Source organism: Neoarius graeffei, chromosome 15 (assembly GCF_027579695.1).
Source record: "Neoarius graeffei isolate fNeoGra1 chromosome 15, fNeoGra1.pri, whole genome shotgun sequence".
NCBI classification, from domain to species: domain Eukaryota; kingdom Metazoa; phylum Chordata; class Actinopteri; order Siluriformes; family Ariidae; genus Neoarius; species Neoarius graeffei.
The window spans coordinates 41625205-41646322 of NC_083583.1; the positions used below are offsets into that span (position 1 = coordinate 41625205).

Consider the following 21118-nt stretch of genomic DNA (forward strand, 5'->3'; position numbering starts at 1 on the left):
TACTATTTTCAATGAAATATAGGGTTTCCATGATTTGCAAATCTTCACGTTCTGTTTTTATTTATGCTTTACACAGTGTCCCAACTTTTTTGGAATTAGAGTTTTATGACAGTTTTGATTTTCTTTCTTTCTTTCTTTCTTTCTTTCTTTCTTTCTTTCTTTCTTTCTTTCTTTCTTTCTTTTCCTTGTGTTTTCAATAACAGTATATTGACATAAAATTATTAAATGAAAAATAAAAGTCCCAGAAGGTATCCTCTTGGTTACTGAAGTTATGGATAGATTTGTGTGTGTGTGTGTGTGTGTGTGTGTGTGTGTGTGTGTGTGTGTGTGTGTGTGTGTGTGTGTGTGTGAGACTCCCTGGGTAAAGGAAATAGAAGAAACAGACAGATATAGAGAGAAAAGCAGAGTAAATAAATCTTAATCTTAAGCCAGTTTAAGAGGTTGAAACACACACACACACACACACACACACACACACACACACACACACACACACACACACACACACACACAGCTTCCCACGGCAGGTTAATGCTGGAGGGTCTTTTTTATTTGAAAAAGCACAAGCACAGGAAGAAGAGAGAAAAAATGCCTTTTGTTCAGCGGAATTTCAAAACTGGAGTATTTGACAACAAAAGAAGCAATCGACGCCAAGACTCTGGACAGCTGGCCTCTCCTTGTCTAACTTTCCCCCAACTCACTCTTCATGATTTTCATGATGGGAGCTCCTCCTGAGCTAATGTGAAGTATGCCAGCTCTAACAGGGCTTTCATGTTTTTCTGCACCATCAGCTGGACTGAGGATCTGTACAATGAGAGAACTCAGCAACAGCTCCGTGGACTCTGTGGCCTCCAGAATCAACATGAGGGGCAGCAGGTCAGCAGGTCGAGCAGTAGGTCAAGGTGTGGATGAAAAAGCAGACAGACTGATACCAATAGTGACCAAATATGTATTCGACCAAGACTCTGTTATCTATGTTTTTTCCTAATGCGAGAGCTAGCACTCCCTGAATCATATTTGGTGAAAGATGCTGGTCTGGGATCCATTAACTCTCTATATAAACACAGGACAGTAATCTAAAAAAAAAAACCTCTACAGAAATGCACAATTCCATTTTTCCATTTTTGATATTCTGATATCAAAGCTCTGAATATCTTTAATACTAGTAACATTATCACTGCAGATGTAGAACAAGCTCATGTTCTCCAAGATTCTGTCACTCAGGCAGGATGTAATTTAAGACATGATGTTGACATACACTATATGGCTAAACGTATGTGGACACCTGACCACCACACCCATACGCGCCCATACCAAATCCATGGGCAATTAACATGGAGGTGGTCCCCTCTCTTTTGGTATAACAGCCTCCACTCTTCTGGGAAGGCTTTCCAGTAGTTTCTTTGGGGATGACTGTGGAGATTTGCTCATTCAGCCACAAAAACAATAGTGAAGTCAAAAGTGATGTCAAGTAAGAAGGCCTGATGTTCAGTTGGCATTCCAGTTCATCCCAAAGGTGTTCTGTGGGGTTGAGGTCAGGGCTCAGGCCACTTGAGTTTTTCCACTCCAACTTTGGCAATCAAACCATGTCTTTACGGACCTCGTTTTGCCCACAGGGGCACTGTCATGCTGGAGCAGGCTTGGGTTCATTAGTTCCAGTGAAGGGAAATCTTAATGCTTACAACAGTGGTGTTCAATTTTATCTAGAAAGGGATGATGTGGGTGCAGGATTTCATTCCAACCACGCAGAAGCTACACCAGTCCAAAGCCAAGTTGAGAAAGCCAAGTTCTCAAGAGTAAACAGGTGGAATCAGGTGTGTCTCCTGCTTGATTGGAAAGAAAATCTGCACACACATTAGCCCTTTGCAGATAAGATCAGATACCCCTGTGCTATAGCCAACAAAGACACCCTATACAATTGTGTGCATACAACCTTGTAGCAACAATTTGCAGAAGACCCACATATGGGTATGACGGTGAAGTGTCCATATACTTTTGACCGTACAGCTTACAAGATTTGTCCATCAACATCACACACATTCACAACATAAATACATTAGCCAAATCATTGATTCAATTCCATCTCAATCCAGAGTTTTAGGTCAATTTTGATACTCAGCATCAGATCAGCATCTCAACTATCTGAAACATTATCTTCATGTTTTGTAGCTTAGCTGCATCAGGTGTCCTAGATTTGGATTGGAGCTCTGCAGGAAGGCAGAGGAGAAGGAGGATTGGGTAGCACTGTATTAAGATATGAAGGGCAGAAAGCGCTCATAGATCAACACCTCTCTTCTGAGAGATTTCATAAATATAGTTCTCACTGTGCAACTGCTTACTTGTCACATCCTCTGCTCTTTACCTCATCATTATCCACAATTAATCTTGTCAGTTGTAGCAGATTGTCACTACAGCATTATCACTTTTAGAGGTTTGAGTGTATGTTTCCACGCAGATGGTTGGCTTAGAGTTGGCTGAGTGGTGGCCGCTTTCCCAGTGGCTCCATCAGCGCAGGCGGCTGCAGGCCCAAGACTGAAAAGGAACTGGGATGATGGCTGCCCCTTGTCTTTTCCATTATTCATCCTCTTTCTCTGTTCCATCATATGGCTTTGTGCAGTGGTACCCAAGGATATCCCAGGAGTCCCTGCTCCAACACTGGGCTGTGCAAATTTCAACAGTTTCAGCAAATTCCTTTGTACTAGAATAATCCTAAATCCTGCATTTCTGGTTTGCAAGGCTCTGCACACTCATCCGGTAGTTCTCAAAGTGATGTCTGGGAAAACTCAGGGGTCAGTGACATATAGCCAAGAGGAGTGTGATTTTCTAATTTTGTTATCAAAGTTTGTATATCTATAAATAATTTCAAATGGAATCTAATGACGATTTAAAAATGGGTTCTGTGGGTGGAAAGTTCAAGAGGAAAACCTCTCTAGCTCCAATAAATAGCCATTATTTTATATTATTGTTAGTTTAAATTAAAGGAATCCTTAGCCATAAAAAGTTTGAAGATTCCTGCTGTAGTCTATCTGAGCTTGGCTGTGTACCAGGTTGCATTATATAAAAGCCTCCAAGAAGGCTGACTGTGGAAACAGTTTGGTTAGAAACCCAGAGTAAAGCTGAAGAGAAGTTGTTGTATGGGGAGGAATGTGATTGCTACTTGTTCTCAGTAAATCGTGTGTCAAGAAATTCAACGACCATTTGATGTTAGGAGAGAGCGCGAGTGAGCGAGAGAGAGAGAGAGAAAAGAGAGAGACAGAGAGAACCCAAAGGGAGGAGGAAGCATTCAGAAAGGGTGGGTCCAATCTCTAAAATTACCCCTGCCTCGTATTGACCGGCCAATTATGTGGAGTTCCATTTACAAAAACGTGGCTATAACCGCTAACTTTATGGAGACTTTCATTCCCCTGTACCCCACCCCTCCCCCCACCTCTACACAGCCTTCCTCCTCTTTTTTTTTTTTTTTGTGGTGCTTTAATAGGATATTGATCGACAGAAGCAGATTCGATTGGGCTGCCACTGAATTGTGTAATGGGTGCACAAAGCCAAGGTCAGGGCGTATAGACAGGGAAGAGCTAAGGCAGCCTGTCGTCCATTCAATATCACCACCCTTCATCTTCCGAATGGCTGCGATCTCCATGCTCAACCTCTTCCCTATTCAAGTAAATAAAATTTCAGGAAACAAACGTGCAACCCGGAATGTGCTTCAGTGCAGCCCGGTGCAAGGTCTCTCACGTGCCTTCTAACCTAGAAGTCTTACGTCATACACTCCACTCAAACATTTCATCATCCCACTACTGCTACTTGTACATTCATAAGCATACATAGTTTGCTCTAATCTGCGGCTGCTCCATAGGGACCAATCCTGTTAAAGAGGCAACTGATAACAGCAGACTCAGTAGTTTTGAGGAGATGTGCTGAAGGAGGGCATGATTTAGAGCAAGACTGATTTTTTTTTAGACACTGGAGTTATGCAACTTGTTTTCTGATATATCCCATTATAAAGCTTTTAATGGGCTCATAAGATCTACAGTGGTGCTTGAAAGTTTGTGAACCCTTTAGAATTTTCTATATTTCTGCATAAATATGACCTAAAATATCATCAGATTTTCACACAAGTCCTAAAAGTAGATAAAGAGAATCCAGTTAAACAAATGAGACAAAAATATTATACTTGGTCATTTACTGATTGAGGAAAATGATCCAATATTACATATCTGTGAGTGGCAAAAGTATGTGAACCTCTAGGATTAGCAGCTAATTTGAAGGTGAAATTAGAGTCAGGTGTTTTCAATCAATGGGATGACAATCAGGTGTGAGTGGGCACCCTGTTTTATTTAAAGAACAGGGATCTATCAAAGTCTGATCTTCACAACACGTTTGTGGAAGTGTATCATGGCACGAACAAAGGAGATTTCTGAGGACCTCAGAAAAAGCGTTGTTGATGCTCATCAGGCTGGAAAAGGTTACAAAACCATCTCTAAAGAGTTTGGACTCCACCAATCCACAGTCAGACAGATTGTGTACAAATGGAGGAAATTCAAGACCATTGTTACCCTCCCCAGGAGTGGTCGACCAACAAAGATCACTCCAAGAGCAAGGCGTGTAATAGTCGGCGAGGTCACAAAGGACCCCAGGGTAACTTCTAAGTAACTGAAGGCCTCTCTCACATTGGCTAATGTTCATGTTCATGAGTCCACCATCAGGAGAACACTGAACAACAATGGTGTGCATGGCAGGGTTGCAAGGAGAAAGCCACTGCTCTCCAAAAAGAACATTGCTGCTCATCTGCAGTTTGCTAAAGATCACATGGACAAGCCAGAAGGCTATTGGAAAAATGTTTTGTGGATGGATGAGACCAAAATAAAACTTTTTGGTTTAAATGAGAAGCATTATGTTTGGAGAAAGGAAAACACTGCATTCCAGCATAAGACCCTTATCCCATCTGTGAAACATGGTGGTGGTAGTATCATGGTTTGGGCCTATTTTGCTGCATCTGGGCCAGGATGGCTTGCCATCATTGATGGAACAATGAATTTTGAATTATACCAGCAAATTCTAAAGGAAAATGTCAGGACATCTGTCCATGAACTGAGTCTCAAGAGAAGGTGGGTCATGTAGCAAGACAACAACCCTAAGCACACAAGTCGTTCTACCAAAGAATGGTTAAAGAAGAATAAAGTTAATGTTTTTGAATGGCCAAGTCAAAGTCCTGACCTTAATCCAATCGAAATGTTGTGGAAGGACCTGAAGCAAGCAGTTCATGTGAGGAAACCCACCAACATCCCAGAGTTGAAGCTGTTCTGTACGGAGGAATGGGCTAAAATTCCTCCAAGCCGGTGTGCAGGACTGATCAACAGTTACCGCAAACGTTTAGTTGCAGTTATTGCTGCACAAGGGGGTCACACCAGATACTGAAAGCAAAGGTTCACATACTTTTGCCACTCACAGATATGTAATATTGGATCATTTTCCTCAATAAATAAACAACCAAGTATAATATTTTTGTCTCATTTGTTTAACTGGGTTCTCTTTATCTACTTTTAGGACTTGTGGGAAAATCTGATGTTGTTTTAGGTCATATTTATGCAGAAATAGAGAAAATTCTAAAGGGTTCACAAACTTTCAAGCACCACTGTATTTACAGTATGAATTTAAGAGCAACTTCTATAAAGAGCAGCTAATGTATAGTGTATGTAAAGCAGTGCCTAGACAATAGTCTAAAATTTTTTCTCTGTACAGTATGCACCAGGGGTGGCATGGTGGTGTAGTGGTTAGCGCTGTCGCCTCACAGCAAGAAGGTTCTGGGTTCGAGCCCAGCGGCCGACGAGGGCCTTTCTGTGTGGAGTTAGCATGTTCTCCCCGTGTCTGCGTGGGTTTCCTCTGGGTGCTCCGGTTTCCCCCAAAGGCATGCAAGTTAGGTTAATTGGTGGCTCTAAAGTGAGTGTGAATGGTTGTTTGTGTCTATGTGTCAGCCCTGTGACTTGTCCAGGGTGTACCCCACCTCTCACCCATAGTCAGCTGGGATAGGCTCCAGCTTGCCTGCGACCCTGTAGAACAGGATAAGCGGCTACATGGATGGATGGATGGATGGCTGCACCAAGCATCAGTATTAATGTCATTATGTGGCACAGTAAATGTAGATACATCCATATAAATAAATGTCAAGTGTCACTGGACTCTAAAGAGAAAGGGGTTGGGTGAAGGGATGAATTAAAAAAAAAAGACTTTTGATTTGAACAGAACAGCAAGCGTATGCCACCCATGGTTGGTCTTTCTTCCCCACGTGTCACAGATGTTAGGATAAAAGCCAATGCCTCCGTGGAGCTGGATCAATTATGCATATTCCTTAATCTCATTACAATCATATGCCAGGACTTCAGATGCAGCGCAGTACTCACTGTGCTAATCGTACTAATATCTCTCTCTTTCGACCTCTCCACACACACACACACACACACACACAGAGAGGTCTAAACAGCCACATCTCCCGAACCATCATAAGCTCATCCCCTACTTCTCTCTCTAACACACATACGCTCACACACTCAATGAGCTAATCCCCCCTCCTCTCCTCCTGTGTGCTGTCACACTGCCATGCCGTGGTGACACCCGGACGTTCTCCCTCTCTCCAGATGCTGTCTTTGTGCTGGCAGGATGCACAAGGCTGTGGGTGGGAAGCACCATGTATGGGCTCAGTGCCCAGGTCCATGGCGCCCCTCTCTTTCCCCACTGCAGGGCCTACGATGAGATCACGGTGCACTGGGGATCAATGGCCCTTTGATCAGAAGGATCCTGTAAGTGCTGACAGGCGGTTTGGATCGGCTATTGTTAGCGCCAATCGACAGGTCTATATGGATCGCGCTGCGCTCTGTCACTCTCCACTGTACACGTCTGCAATTTTTAAAGGTCATGTTTCCCTATTCCTCCGACCCCTCTTTCCTTCTTTGTTTCTCTTTATGGCATGTCTTCCCCTGCTTTAATCCTATCTATGTGGGTCCTGGGTCTGTGTTTTATTAAGAAAGGCAAATAATATACAGTTCTGGCGCACATGTGATTATTTTACTGCAGTAAAGAAGTTGTGGAGCAAAAAAGCGTAGCAAGTTGTAGACAAGCAAGACTTTTGTTGTTGACCTCTGTATTAAATGTTCTGTAATTTAAGAAACATTTTTTTTTTTTACAAATTGGAATAATCGACAAAATTAGGTTTCAATGAATCCATTTAGTGTCAACTTTTTTCAAAAAATAATGCCAGGAGCAGAAGCGGATAGCACTGTACTGATTTGGAAAAATGTAGGCAATAGGTGGAACTCCCTCTGTCCTCATACAATAATAGTTTAAATAGAAGAAATTTCTATTAACGTCTATACTATATGTCTGTAAACTTTTCTTTATGAAGAATCCCAGTAGGATTTGTAAGATGATATAAAACTGATATAAAACTTCAGTGTCAGCAGCAAATCGGAATCCACCAGCCGACAGATAAGATTAGCAACCTCAGATCAATAAGATATCTGGTGTGTGTATGTAGTCCAGACTGTGCTGCTGTGAACATTTTACTATATATTGAATGTGAAGTCTATTATTACCACAAAGAATGCTTGGATTCCGATTGCTACTGCTGAATAATAATAAATATATTGATGGTAATAATAACAACATATATAACATCATGGCGGAATAACTACCTCTTTTTTTTATAGCATAAAGCTATATTTTGCCATGGTTTTACTTTCTAGCAAGGCAACAGTAGATGCAATGCTCCAGCACATCAAACAAGAAAGAAATGTGAAGGTGCATAAAAGTCAAGACTGCAAATAAATACTGAGACATCTGCAAATATAGCCAAGGATTAACTAGGATCAAAAGAATTTGGATATAGAATGACTGAGTGATGGAGAGATATAAGCTGACGTCTTCAAAAATGAGTCATGTAAATGAGTAGTGTGTTACTATAATACTGATACATGCTGCATAATGTCCGGTTTCACTATGTTTATCCGTGAAAAGCAATACTGATTTATTAAAATGAAGAAAAAATGTGTTAAAAATTGTACATACTACGTTTGATTTATCATTAGGTTTCTGGTGGTCTTGTGGCCACAATATACAGTACAATGTATGAATAATGAGTGACTTTCCTATGCAGCGAACCACGAGTTGGCCTAGTGGTTAGCGTGTCCGCCTCTCAACCGGGAGATTGCGAGTTCTACTCGCGGTCGGGTCATACCAAAGACCATTATAAAAATCGCACTTACTACTGTCTGGCAAGGCACGCTGCAATACAGATGTGAGTGGGGAAGTCAAACTTTGGTGGTTACCAGAGGACTAGCCCCCCCCCACTGTAACCCTAACTACCGTATATAGGCGAGAGGCCGAGGGCTATCGAAATGGAGCTTGGCGCCGCACCCTTATGCCTTAAAGAGTTGGTTAGTACTCAGACAGGAGACTGCCTGGGAAGACCAGATTCTGGTGTGAGAGAGAGTTTGACTTTTTCTATGCAACTACCCTTTTCCATAATTTCACTCCTGTTGATTTAATATGGATGGCTCTGATTTCTGTCCCTCTCACAGAGCTTTATTAAAAATAGTTCAAGTTCACACTTGAAAGGTCTTTTCAATTACTAGCAAATAGCAACCTAGTGAGTGAAAGTAAACCTAGAGGGTGGTTTTATATTTCATCAGGTTCTTACATGTAGCTTTGTACAATCCTGATTCTCCGCACTTGCCACATTATGGCTGGGATGTCAACCAAGCATGCTTTTGAAAAAAAATTTACCCATGTCCAAACAGTTATCACACTGAAAAAAATGGCCTGTTAAATTAACACAAAAAAATCTTGTACATCGGTTGCACTTATTAAAATCATATCCACTAAGACCAATTAAGTCATGTTCTGTTTGACTGAACATTTGTTTGACTGAACACTTAATTGGTCTTAGTGGATATGATTTTAATAAGTGCAACCGATGTACAAGATTTTTTTGTGTTAATTTAACAGACCATTTTTTTCAGTGCAGTTAATTCAACCTGAATATATAATGCAACAATTTTATTATCAATCAAACGCTTTTTTCTCTTTTGAATTCTCAATTCTGACTGGTGTAATTTGTTATAGCAGTACAGTTTTCATAATAGTGTTAAGTGCAACATAGACAGGGCATATATAATGGAAAGTCTATGATTATTTTCCCTAACAGTAAACCCTGTCATGTTTTTATTCCTTATATATTTCCCGAGACGTTAAGCATCATGATTGTGTCCTGTAAGTGTGCTCCTGATTCTAGAAGAAATTAATAAACCATGGCCATGACCTTCATAAACCCAGGCCTTAAAACTGAAGAATTTTGTGACATTGCCACCATAAATATAGTAAAAATGACACAGTATACATAAATGATTCTTCTTTTCAAAGCTGAGGCTCATGTTTTCCCTGTATATTGTGTCTGACTGAACTCACTGACTTGTAATAAACCCCTAGAGGATAGAAATGCAGATTACAGCAAAGTGAAATAACTCACAATAAAATCACATGGTGAAATGTGACAAAGGGCTTACTCTGTGAGACTCGGACAAGTTCGGAGACAGTGAAGACACCTGATGTGACGAAACTGTCCTGGAAGCCTAGATGTCCTAGGAAACAAAGAGATTGTATTGATACAACATACACCCTTTGTTACAGTATAGTTCCCAGTTGGGGAATACTTGTGTTACTCTCTCCTGCTCTAACACACAAGTCAACTCATCAGCTATTACTAATCCCGCTGAAACAGTTGTATTAGTTTAGGGAAATATGGTTCTGCTGCGGTGTGTCCCTCCAGTATTGGCACCATATACACACAGTAGCATGAATATTTACCGTATAATATAGTAATTCTGTAGTACGCATACATATATAGAGATAACCATTTTAAATTAATTTAAACCACCAAAAATGGTGACGATTGATTCTGACATTGATAAGAGACAGCATTAAACCATATTAGAACAACACCTCTGTAAAATTATCCATACTATGAGAAAACATAATATACAATCTGTGTTACACCTACAAATTAAACTTTACCCAACAACCACAAGTACGCTACACTTTAGGACTGTCACATTCATTTCCATCAGAACTGCATTAAACTTTTATTTCTATATGAATACAAATTAGATAACATTGTACTGCTACATAGTGTGCAGTAGCAACAACATTGCACTTTTCTTTGTAGTACATAAAATCTCAAAGGGTAAAAACTTTGTCACTTTTTTGAGCAAAGAAAATCACAAGAAGGCGACCTCAAATTTTATCACAAAGTTTTTAATGTTACATATTTGTTTCATTATAATCACACCATCCTGTTGTTGATTATTTTCCTATAACAGGTTTTGTTTTATTCCTTACTTTTCATTTTTGGAAGGAGTCTCCAGTGTCAGTGCTTTGCAAGTCAGAAGTAAAGCTGTTCCTTTAAGTTTTCTCAGACAAGAAATTTTCTTGACAAAACAACAAGGTGCATTTTTGCCTTATTAAGTATAGGAAAGAGAGCAAAAAAAAAAGAGTCTGGCGAAGGAAAGATTGTTTGTAGCTATTGTAACACAAGTGATAACAGAACTCATGAATGTTCCACAATATTAAATGTGGTGTACCTGTAAATAAAACAATTGGCCAAAGTCTTGGTGTAGGAAACTCATTCAATAGACTTTGGATTAAAAGTAAAATTTTGGACTTTTAATTTTGGACAAAAGTAAGACTTTGGACTAAAAGTAAAAGTAGGAACATTAAACATTCACATTAGCTTTTTTTTTCTTCACATATGCAAATTTTATGACCACCCTAACAGTATCCAAAGGGTGAAATTTATTCTGACTGCCCCAGCATGACACAAAACTATATTTTTTAGGAGCTCCAGAGCAGTCTGGCATTTTCCAAGGCACTGATATGTTACACAGTATATACTCAATACTTATCAATGTATTATATAATTAATCTCGACATATATGTCACACACACTGTCACGGAAAATTAATGGGGACGGATGGAGGGAGTGTTTAGGGTGACATGGAGGGCAGATCACATCTGGCGCAGATACCGTGGGTGTGGGACAGAGAAAGTGAGTATGTGTGTGTGTGTGTGTGTGTGTGAGAGAGAGAGAGAGAGAGAGAGAGAGGTAAAATGTCTCTCTTTCTGAAGGGGCCCTGAGAAGGGGCAATGTAAAGAGAGAGTGAGTGTAAATGTGTGTGTGTGTGTGTGTGTGTGTGTGTGTGTGTGTGTGTGTGTGTGTGTGTGTGTGTGTGTGTGAGAAAGATGAGCAGGTGTGATGACTCTGGCGAAGACACTCTCTGAGGGCCAGTGGACGCTCAGTGGTCCCAGTTACTGTGTGTATTGATCAGACAGCAGCTGCCACACACCTTGGTCCCTGTCCTCTGATGGCTGCTGATCACTGAAGCATCCCACACACAGACACACACTCTGATTTTAAATACTTTATTTACTCATGCTGACTCTACCATACTGCACAGTTGGCTGTTGTGGTCACCGTCATGGCCCTTCCTCCCAAACAGGTCCCTCCTCAAGCTCTGAAGCTCCAGCTTATGGTATCTCCATCGCTTATGTAGCTAATGTTTAACTACTTTGTTTTATAGACTACAGATTTTATAGACTTTATGTTTAGCTAGTCCAGTGACAACTCCTTTCTGTAACACTTTCTGGTCAGATATATTTAATGTATATTAACCCTAGCAATCCTAAGGGACGCTCGCTGCTGAAAGGTGTGAGGAATGCAGCTGCTTTTCAAAAGAGCTGCTGTTGCCATTTTCACAGCAAAGTTTCCAAAGTTGAAAAACTCTGGCTTTTCAGCAAAGTGCAGAGTGACGTCAAGTACCTTTTTTTTTTTAAACCTCCTGACCAATCAGGTCACAAGCTGGGAGACAATCTTTACATGTAAACATCTCATCTCATCTCATCTCATCTCATTATCTCTAGCCACTTTATCCTGTTCTACAGGGTCGCAGGCAAGCTGGAGCCTATCCCAGCTGACTACGGGCGAGAGGCGGGGTACACCCTGGACAAGTCGCCAGGTCATCACAGGGCTGACACATAGACACAGACAACCATTCACACTCACATCCACACCTACGGTCAATTTAGAGTCACCAGTTAACCTAACCTGCACGTCTTTGGACTGTGGGGGAAACCGGAGCACCCGGAGGAAACACACGCGGACACGGGGAGAACATGCAAACTCCGCACAGAAAGGCCCTCGCCGGCCACGGGGCTCGAACCCGGACCTTCTTGCTGTGAGGCGACAGCGCTAACCACTACACCACCGTGCCGCCACATGTAAACATAACTAATGAAAAATACTCTGCACTGTCTGCTCAAATGAACAAAATCTCAACGATACAAATACTAGATTCAAAATAATTGAGTAAAGATGACAGATACAGAACACCAGAACTTGCTAAATCAACACCTGGAGCACTTTCTCCTCTTGTACAGCAGACCCGAAGCCAGAAGAAGAATCGTGAAAAGAGCTGATATAGTTATTTGTGCTGCTTGCTGGTGACAAAACCATAAAAAGCCCTCAAGAGGAAACAGTTTAGTAATGACTGCCCGATATAGAGACGTACAACATGTGGATGAAGGGAATTATAAATAAAAAAGGAAAAAAAGAGACACACGGCAAGGGATATTCGCAGCTCATTGGGAGAGAAAGTGCTGACATTAGCTAGAAACCTGTGCCTCCAGAGAGCACTGCTGCACTGATGCTCCTTACACTCGAGGGTCTCAGGATCTATAAGTGAAAAGGGAGCTAGAGGACGTGTACGTGATGGGATAAAGGCACAGAAAAATACCAAGAAAGATTAAACAAAGAGAGAGAGAGAGAGAGAGAGAGAGAGTCAAAGTTTCCATGCAGCTGTACATACTGTAACACCAATAATACAGGGTAGAAGTGAAGTGAATTACTTGGAAAACAGAGCGATGACACAATGGAGCTGAGAAAACATGGGGTTGAGAGAGAGAGAGAGAGAGAGAGAGAGAGCTTCCGTCACTGGAGTTCCAGTATAGACTGCATATGTACAGTTAAGTTCACTGAGGCCATTACCATGAGTGCCTCATATAGGGAGGTAGGGGGCAAGGGAAGGGGCCGGGCCTCTATATCTCAACATGGATAATCACTCCCAGCTGTGTCCACTGTTGCACTCCACACACACACACACACACGAACACAGGGAGGAGCCATGATTTTTCTTTCACAGCAGCTCTGAGACCTAAACAACGCTTTCACAGCAACAGGGTTCTATCTGCCTAGATGTTTTTTTTTCTGTTCTAGATGCTGTTCCACTACTTCCTCCTACTTTTAAGGGAAACTTTTTTCTACCTGTTTCTTTCTTACTCTTTTAACTTAACCTGTCTTTTGTCTTTCTTAGTGTCTGTCTGTCTGTCTGTCTCTCTCTCTCTGTCACACACACACACACACACACACACTATGGTGGAAAACACGGGAGAGGGGATATCCTCTGGTCTTATCTAATGGTCTGTGGGTTGTGCAATGACTGCTCCTGACCCTGAAGTACGCCATTCTGCGGAGTGAAAATGCACGTAGCATCGTCTACTAGGACAAGGTTTAGGAGAGATTTAAAAAAAAAAATTTGAAAAAGAGCAATCACACTTTTCCCTGAGAGAGAATGAGAGCATGAGGGGGTGGGGAGTGTAAGGGAGTGGCTAGCCCAGGTCACCAGCAGGTCATAGGGTCAGTTCTGACCAGGGATGTCAGAATCAATGTCAATGTTCAAATATCAAATAGAACAGAATTATATAATATTAAATTTAAATAAAAATACACTCAAATGTTTGAGATGCCATGTTCTACTTTGAGTCATCTGATATAAGTCTGCTGAAATGTGATTCTGAACGTAATTCCTGTTTTTGAATTGTTTGCTTCAAGTCTTTTTTTGGTGTCAGCGTTGAAGCTACAAACTATTTCTGTTTTTCATCAATACTTTTCCACTATCGTTTTATTTTTATTGTATTTTTCATTTTCCCTTCTCCCGCATTTTCATTTTCTTGAAGAACACCTTTTTTTCCCGTCCAAAGACAGCAAGCAGAGGTCATCCACTTCGGATCGGCCTTAATATCAACAATTCTTCAACTCAGGTTTGTAAATAATTTATCATGACAAACATTCAGCTTGTTCGGTGTGTTGAGTGCAGGATGTTTAGTCATTCTTCCATCATCGTTAGTAATAGCTTTATTTGTGATAAGTGTATATTAGTTAGCTCTCTGATGGAGATGATTGCAGCTTTAGAGGTGCACATCCAGACTTTAGAGAAGGACAGTGAGAGCGAGAGCAGCGTAGTGTCTGTAGGGGAAATTCTGGATGCTCTAGGTGAAGATAGCAATGGGCCCAATCTGGCATTACAGCCCTCACAGAGGAACGAATGGGTGACAACTCAGTCGCATCATCGCAGAGCCAAAGCTTATGTTAAGGCTCGCCCACAGGAGCATCACTCGTCTCCGCTTCATGTGTTTAATAGGTTTGCTCTCCACAGTGAAGCACCCGCTGAGAATCCTGAAAGAGTTCTGGTTATAGGAGACTCTGTCTTACAATTTGTAAATTAACTAGGCCTTTCAGGGCATGAGCAACTTTAGTTATTTATATACCAGGAGACAGGGAACCAGACACTGTAGGTAATCTTAGGGTCTTAGGCAAGCATAAGTTTTCAAAGTTAGTTATTCATGTAAGAGCTAACGATATATGCCTTCGTCAGTCTGAGATTACTAAGAGTAACTTTGTAGAGCTGTTTAAATTAGCGAAGGCAATGTCAACTGCTGTAAAATCATCCCAATGCAGCATGGCAATGTAGCTTACAGCAGGTCATGGTTGCTGAACTGCTGGTTGTCCAGGTAGTGCTCAGAAAGAAGAAGAAGAAGCAGAAGAACAACAACTTTATTCATCATACGTACATTTGTGAAATTCCTCTCTGCATTTAACCCATGTGAAGCAGTGGACACACATACATGCACACACAACTGAGCAATGAGCACACACACATACCCAGAGCAATGGGCAGCCATGCTACAGCGCCCGGAGAGCAGTTGGGGGTTAGGTGCCTTGCTCAAGGGCACCTCAGCCTAAGGGTGCCCCATGTTAACCTAACCGCATGTCTTTGGACTGTGGGGGAAACCGGAGCACCCGGAGGAAACGCACGCAGACACGGGGAGAACATGCAAAGTCTGGGGTGGCCGCTGGACTCAAACCCAGAACCTTCTTGCTGTGAGGTGACAGTGCTAACGACGACACCACCGTGCCACCCAATCAATTTTAAGAAATCAATTTTATAGACAATTATGTACAATTCGCACGGGATAAGTATTACCTATGGACCTCTGGTAATTCGCAATTACCCCCGCACCTCTGTGTTATTGTGTGGCGCATTCGGACGGGATAAGCAAAAGTCTGTAATTCACTGAATTTACAGACATTGTGACCGGATTGTGACAATCAATACAGTTGTAGCATGTTGGAAGTGCCAACATATTACTGTAGTACATTAATGGTGCATTAATAAGGTAGGATGAAAACACAGTAGGCATAAGAATAGCACTGTATCCAAATTAAGAGAGGGGAAACGCATATGATAGGGATGCAGTATGTTTGCTCCACGCTCTCAAAATGAGAAGGCGGGGTCACTGCAAATGAAAACAGTCTCGAGATGACAATGTAAGTGAACAGGCAGTTTATGGCGCTGTTTACACATAGCCGGGTATTTTGCTAAACGAACACTTGTCTTCCCTCCGTTAACCAAAATATCTTCGTATTGCTGTGTCATGGGGGTTAGTGTGGCTCCTTACCATATGCTGCCACACAAGCCATCCAGTTGAAGATTCTTCGTGCTTTCTTCTTGGAGTTCTTCTTGGAGCTGTTTCTGCTTATCTGGTTCAAATACGGGATAGGCCTACTACCACTTGTCCCTGAAATGCTGTTTATCAAAATTTCGCCCGTATCCTCCATTATTCACTCCAGAAAAGTACAAGAGACGCGCGTTTAATAATTACAAACACAGACATGCGCATTCACACGGGACTCGTATTACCACTGGACGTCTGTGTTTTGCCGAAACACAGTAGGTAATTCGTGGCGGAATTATTACTTGGCAAATTACGGACATGGCGCATTCGCACGGGACTAAGAACTCAGACATTCTCTGTAATTATTCCGAATTACCAGAGGTCCACGGGTAATACTTATCCCGTGCGAATAGGGCTTTAGAGTAGTTTTAAGGGAAGGCTGGCTTGTTAGGGCAGAAGAGTATCTAGTCCACTCGTGAAGGTGTTGCTCTCATTTCTTGCAGCATCACCCACAGTCTCAGAACGGGCCTAGTTAATTTGTGTTAATCCAGAGCCAAGGCCAGGGAGCAGAAAAGCAGGTTAAACTGACTGTCTCCTAGCTGCACAGAATCGTCACTCAGGTTTCACAGGATTGAGACTGTGTCTGTTCCCTGAGCTATATAAAAAAGTAGAAATACCGTAAAATACCAAATAATAGCCGAGTTCCAATTAACCGCCGAGTTCCCTTTAACGGCCGGGTGTACGCGTGTGTTGTGACAAATAAAGGCCGGTTCCGAATACTCGCCGGGGTCTAAAAAACAAAAAAAGCGTCCGAACGTTCTATCTAGAATCTTGAGGCCCAGCACTTTTCTGGTTTTCTGGTGTTTAAACGATTTTGCATTGCATAGTTTTCTACCGAAACAATATGAATGAATGAATGAATGAATGAATGAAATTATTTCTATAATACTGTTTACAACATTTTGTTACGTGATAATAAACATGCCATTTCAATGTTATAATCTTGGTCTACCGTAATATTTCTTGAGGAATGCAACTCCGTAACTTTTGACAGATGTCTTAGCCACCCCTTTGGGTATACCCAACGAAAGCCAGCGTGTGTGGTGACATTGAGGACTGCGGGTTTCCAAGGTTGGACTGCTGCTTCTGTTAAACGACCTAAATTGCCGAATGCATGCGTCAAAGCACACACTGAGTTTTATTAAAGACCTTATACCATTTCACTTGCCCTTACCCATTCGGATCTGGAAGACGCTTTACAAAAAAGGTGAGAGCGTTCTAACATGCATTTCAGTCTGCTCGCGGCCAATCTAATCCAAGGGGCCTTTTCAACAAGTAATCTGTCATGCAAGTTGGGCAGAAGCACGCGTCAGGCAGGCAACATGTAGGCCTACAAGTCAGTAACCTATTCAACTAACTTTCATCCGAACTTTAAGTTTTCTACGGGGTCGAGCCACCGTACCAACTCACTCGGGGAATAGGCTCATATCGGCCAAATAGGGAGACGTCTTGGAGAGAAACGTGATGCAAGATGACAGTATGTAGCCACTGCAGGTCACTTATTTTTCAGCATAAGAAAAAACCCTTTGGTTTGACACTTCGCACCCTAATTATGTTGCTTCAACGTCGCGCCCTCCATGCAATTTCAGATTGACAGACATCGCGAAGCGCAAAGGGTGGAGGCTGCATGGGTGAGGGTGATAGCAAGTGACCATAACTTTGCAGAGTAATTAAATCACAGTGCTGCGCACAGACAATGGTGTGGTTTCTTGATTATTTTGTAAAGCATGCGCTTAACTAGTCATTAACAGGAAAAGGTGTGTGATTTATCCTTTATCCACCCCGACTGTGCCATGCGAAGATGCATTCTGCGTCTTCAAAATTCCCTGAAGTCGGCACCGTGCTATCTGTAATCTAACTCTAAACAAACTGTAAGTTATAATGGTTAAAAGTAGGCCTATCTGAGAATGATTTTTTTCCCCGTTTTGAGGTAGATTTTGGGGAAGGTGTTTGTGAAGAAGGAATTAATCGCCTGTTCCAAATAGCCGCCTAGTCTCTAATACGCGCCGGGTCTCTTACGTGATTGAGACAAATAATCGCCCGGGCTATTATTTGGTATTTTAGGGTACTCAGACAGTTGGTTCTAGTATCCTAATTAGAATAAAATTAGATCACACTGAATGTACAGCTGTTGCCAGCACCTTTGATCTAAGGGTAGGACTTACTAAATATTAGATCTCTTACATCTAAAGCGCAAACTGTTTATGAAATTATTACTGATCAGGAGTTTAAAGTAATGTGTTTAACAGAAATGTGGAATAAACCAAATCAGTACTAAATGAAGGTAGTCTTCCTGGATATAGTTATATACACCAGCCTCGTCTAGCTGGCAGAGGAGTCATCACAGTTATTTATAATGATAATCTAGGCGTCAGACAAAAACCTGCCCTGTGTCCAATATCGCTCCCCACTCACTATATAGGACACTATATAGTGAGGACGGCATTTTGTAGTGCTGTCCAAAACCTTCGTGAGGATTATTTACACCCTATATAGTGCACTCAAAGTATCCCACAATGCATCACAAAAAGTAGTGTACAACTGATGGTCACTAGCCAAGCAATGTATCCCATCATGCATTGCAGTCACGCTGAAAGAAATCAAATTAAAAGTTTCAAATTTGATTTAATAAAAGGCAGCGGCAAAGAAGAAAGTATTCAGCCTTGATTTAAAAAAAAACTGAAAGATGCAGGTACTTTGTATTGATTAATGTGGGAAAGACGCTCAGTATAATATGTATTTATCACAAAAATACATGTATGTATTTATTATTTTGAAAACCCACCAGCCACCTGATCTGGCACGTTTTAATTGTGTGACAGTAATGACGTAAATACCAGCGTGACGGACTAGTGTCCAAAAGCTCTTTTTTTTTTTTCATTTTACCAATGAGCTCACTATATAGTCCTCTATATAGAATTCCCTATATAGTGAGTGGGGAGTAGTGAATGAGTGAATGATTTCAGACACAGGGCTGGTCGTAAATTAAAGCTGTTTAAAGTTCTAACATATGTAGCAACAAAAAAAAAGTCTTCCTAATCGATTCTGCTAATTATTATTTACAGACCCCATGGCCATACTCCAAATTCCTTTCTGAATTTGTGGATTTCATCTCCAACCTGGTTGTATCTTTCTACAAAGCCTTAGATGCTGGAGACTTTAACCCTTGTTGCCCCTTTTCCACCAAATCAGTTCCAGGGCTGGTTCGGGGCCAGTGCTTAGTTTGGAACCGGGTTTTCTGTTTCCACTGACAAACAACTGGCTCTGGGGCCAGAAAAAACGGTTCCAGGCTAGCATCAACTCTCTGCTGGGCCAGAGGAAAGAACCGCTTACGTCAGCGGGGGGTGGGGGGGTTGTTAAGACCAACAACAATAACAAGACCGCGAAAGGTCACCATTTTTAAATAAGCAACGAGATATCAGTGTAAGTAAGAGTCAAAATGTTATTAGGTTATTACCTGTCTCCTAGAACGTAATCGCCGTCCACTCAAAACCTGTCGATCAACACAAACATATTGGATCTGCCGTTTTCTGATCCCAATGAAGCACCGTAAAGCCAGAAGCAGCAGCTGTACAAACGCGAAGTCATCCATTATTGTTGTTGTTGCTGCTTCTTCTTCTCCGTGTTGTTGTTGCGTCGATGTTCGCGCCAAGGTTTATGCAAACGCAGCGACGTAACTGACGTATACAGTGACGTAATGACGTGGCTCCCCTTAGCACCCCGAGCTATGGGAAAGCAAACTGGTTCTCAGCTGGCTCGCAAGTTGAACGGGTTGTGAACCAGCACCGAACCAGCCCTGGAACTGATTTGGTGGAAAATGGGTATGTGTGGTGTTCGTATTTTTGTTCCTCAGCCAGTGTTCGTGGGTCTGGTGGACCCACTGCATTTTGGTGTTTTAAATTCAACACAATCAAGCAATTTTACATTAAATACTTAACAGATGTTTACTTCACCCCAATTACAAGCAATATACGAGCAGCATATATGGTTAAAAAAAATGAAAACGGGTCCCACAGACCAGAACACCATACAAGGGTTAAGATTCACTTTGATAACCCGGAAGACCCTCTGAAAACAGCGTTCATATGCACTCTACGTTCAATAAAGGTTAATTAGAACGTCATAGGACTTACTCATAATGGTGGGCACACTCTCAATCTAATACTAACATTTGATTTAATTCTAGAAAATACAGTCACACTTCCACAGTCTGAAGCTACCTCAGATCATTATCTCATCTCATTCGAAATATGTCTTAGCAATCATATATGCAACTTGCTACACTACCGCGTCAAACGTACACTCATGTCAACCACTGCACAAAGTTTTATCAATAGTCTCCCAAAGTTATCACCTTTGATTGGACCACCATCAGACCTCACAGAACTTGTTCGGGCAACTGAATGCTTAGCGTCAACTTTCTGCTATACAGTACTTTAGATATTGTATCTCCACTTAAAAGAAAAATAATCAAAGGGAAAAAAAACTAGCACCCTGGTATAATGATGACACACACACACACACACACACACACACACACACACACACACACACACACACACACACACACACATCTTAAAACAGACCACTCGAAAATTAGAACATAAATGGCGTCAAACAAAATTGGTAGTATTCCAATTAGCATGGAAGGAGAGGCTCTCGAAGCATAGAAAAGCTCTTAGTGCTGCTAGATCAACGTATCTCTCCTCCCTAATAGAAGATAACAAAAATAATCCTAGATTCTTCTTTCATAATGTAGCAAAATTAACTAGGAATAAGACCACCACAGAAATATACACACTTTCAGTATGTAGCAGCAACGACTTCATGAAATTTTTCAATGGCAAAATGAAAATATCAGGCAAAAAAATTCAAACTATTAATTTAAAGCCAGACTATTTGATAGGTGACCCTTTAGACAACAATATAACTATCAAATCAGCTATTAGAAATTTTTACTTCCCTGAGAGAAACTGAATTAACTTCACCAATTTCCTCATCAAAATGTTCAACTTGTGTATTAGATCCCTTACGACTTTTCAAACAGATAATACCAGAAGTAAATCAAAACTCTTTTAAAAATAATCAGTTCTTCCCTTAGCACTGGCTATGTACTCAAATCCTTTAAACTAGCAGTTATCAGGCCTCTGATTAAAAAACCTGACCTCAACCCCTGTCAGCTGTCCAACTATAGACCAACATCAAACTTCCCCTTTATCTCCAA

At 41.4% G+C, this 21118-nt stretch overlaps 1 protein-coding gene across 1 annotated transcript in view; it reads right to left on the reverse strand.

Annotated features, from left to right (window-relative positions):
- The window catches only part of nfia (nuclear factor I/A), a 207356-nt gene that overhangs the window by 73884 nt on the left and 112354 nt on the right, over positions 1-21118 (reverse strand). Inside the window, exon 4 of the mRNA XM_060941338.1 lies at positions 9555-9629. Coding sequence (XP_060797321.1) covers positions 9555-9629 — 75 coding nt within the window. The remainder of the gene's footprint in view (positions 1-9554; positions 9630-21118) is intronic.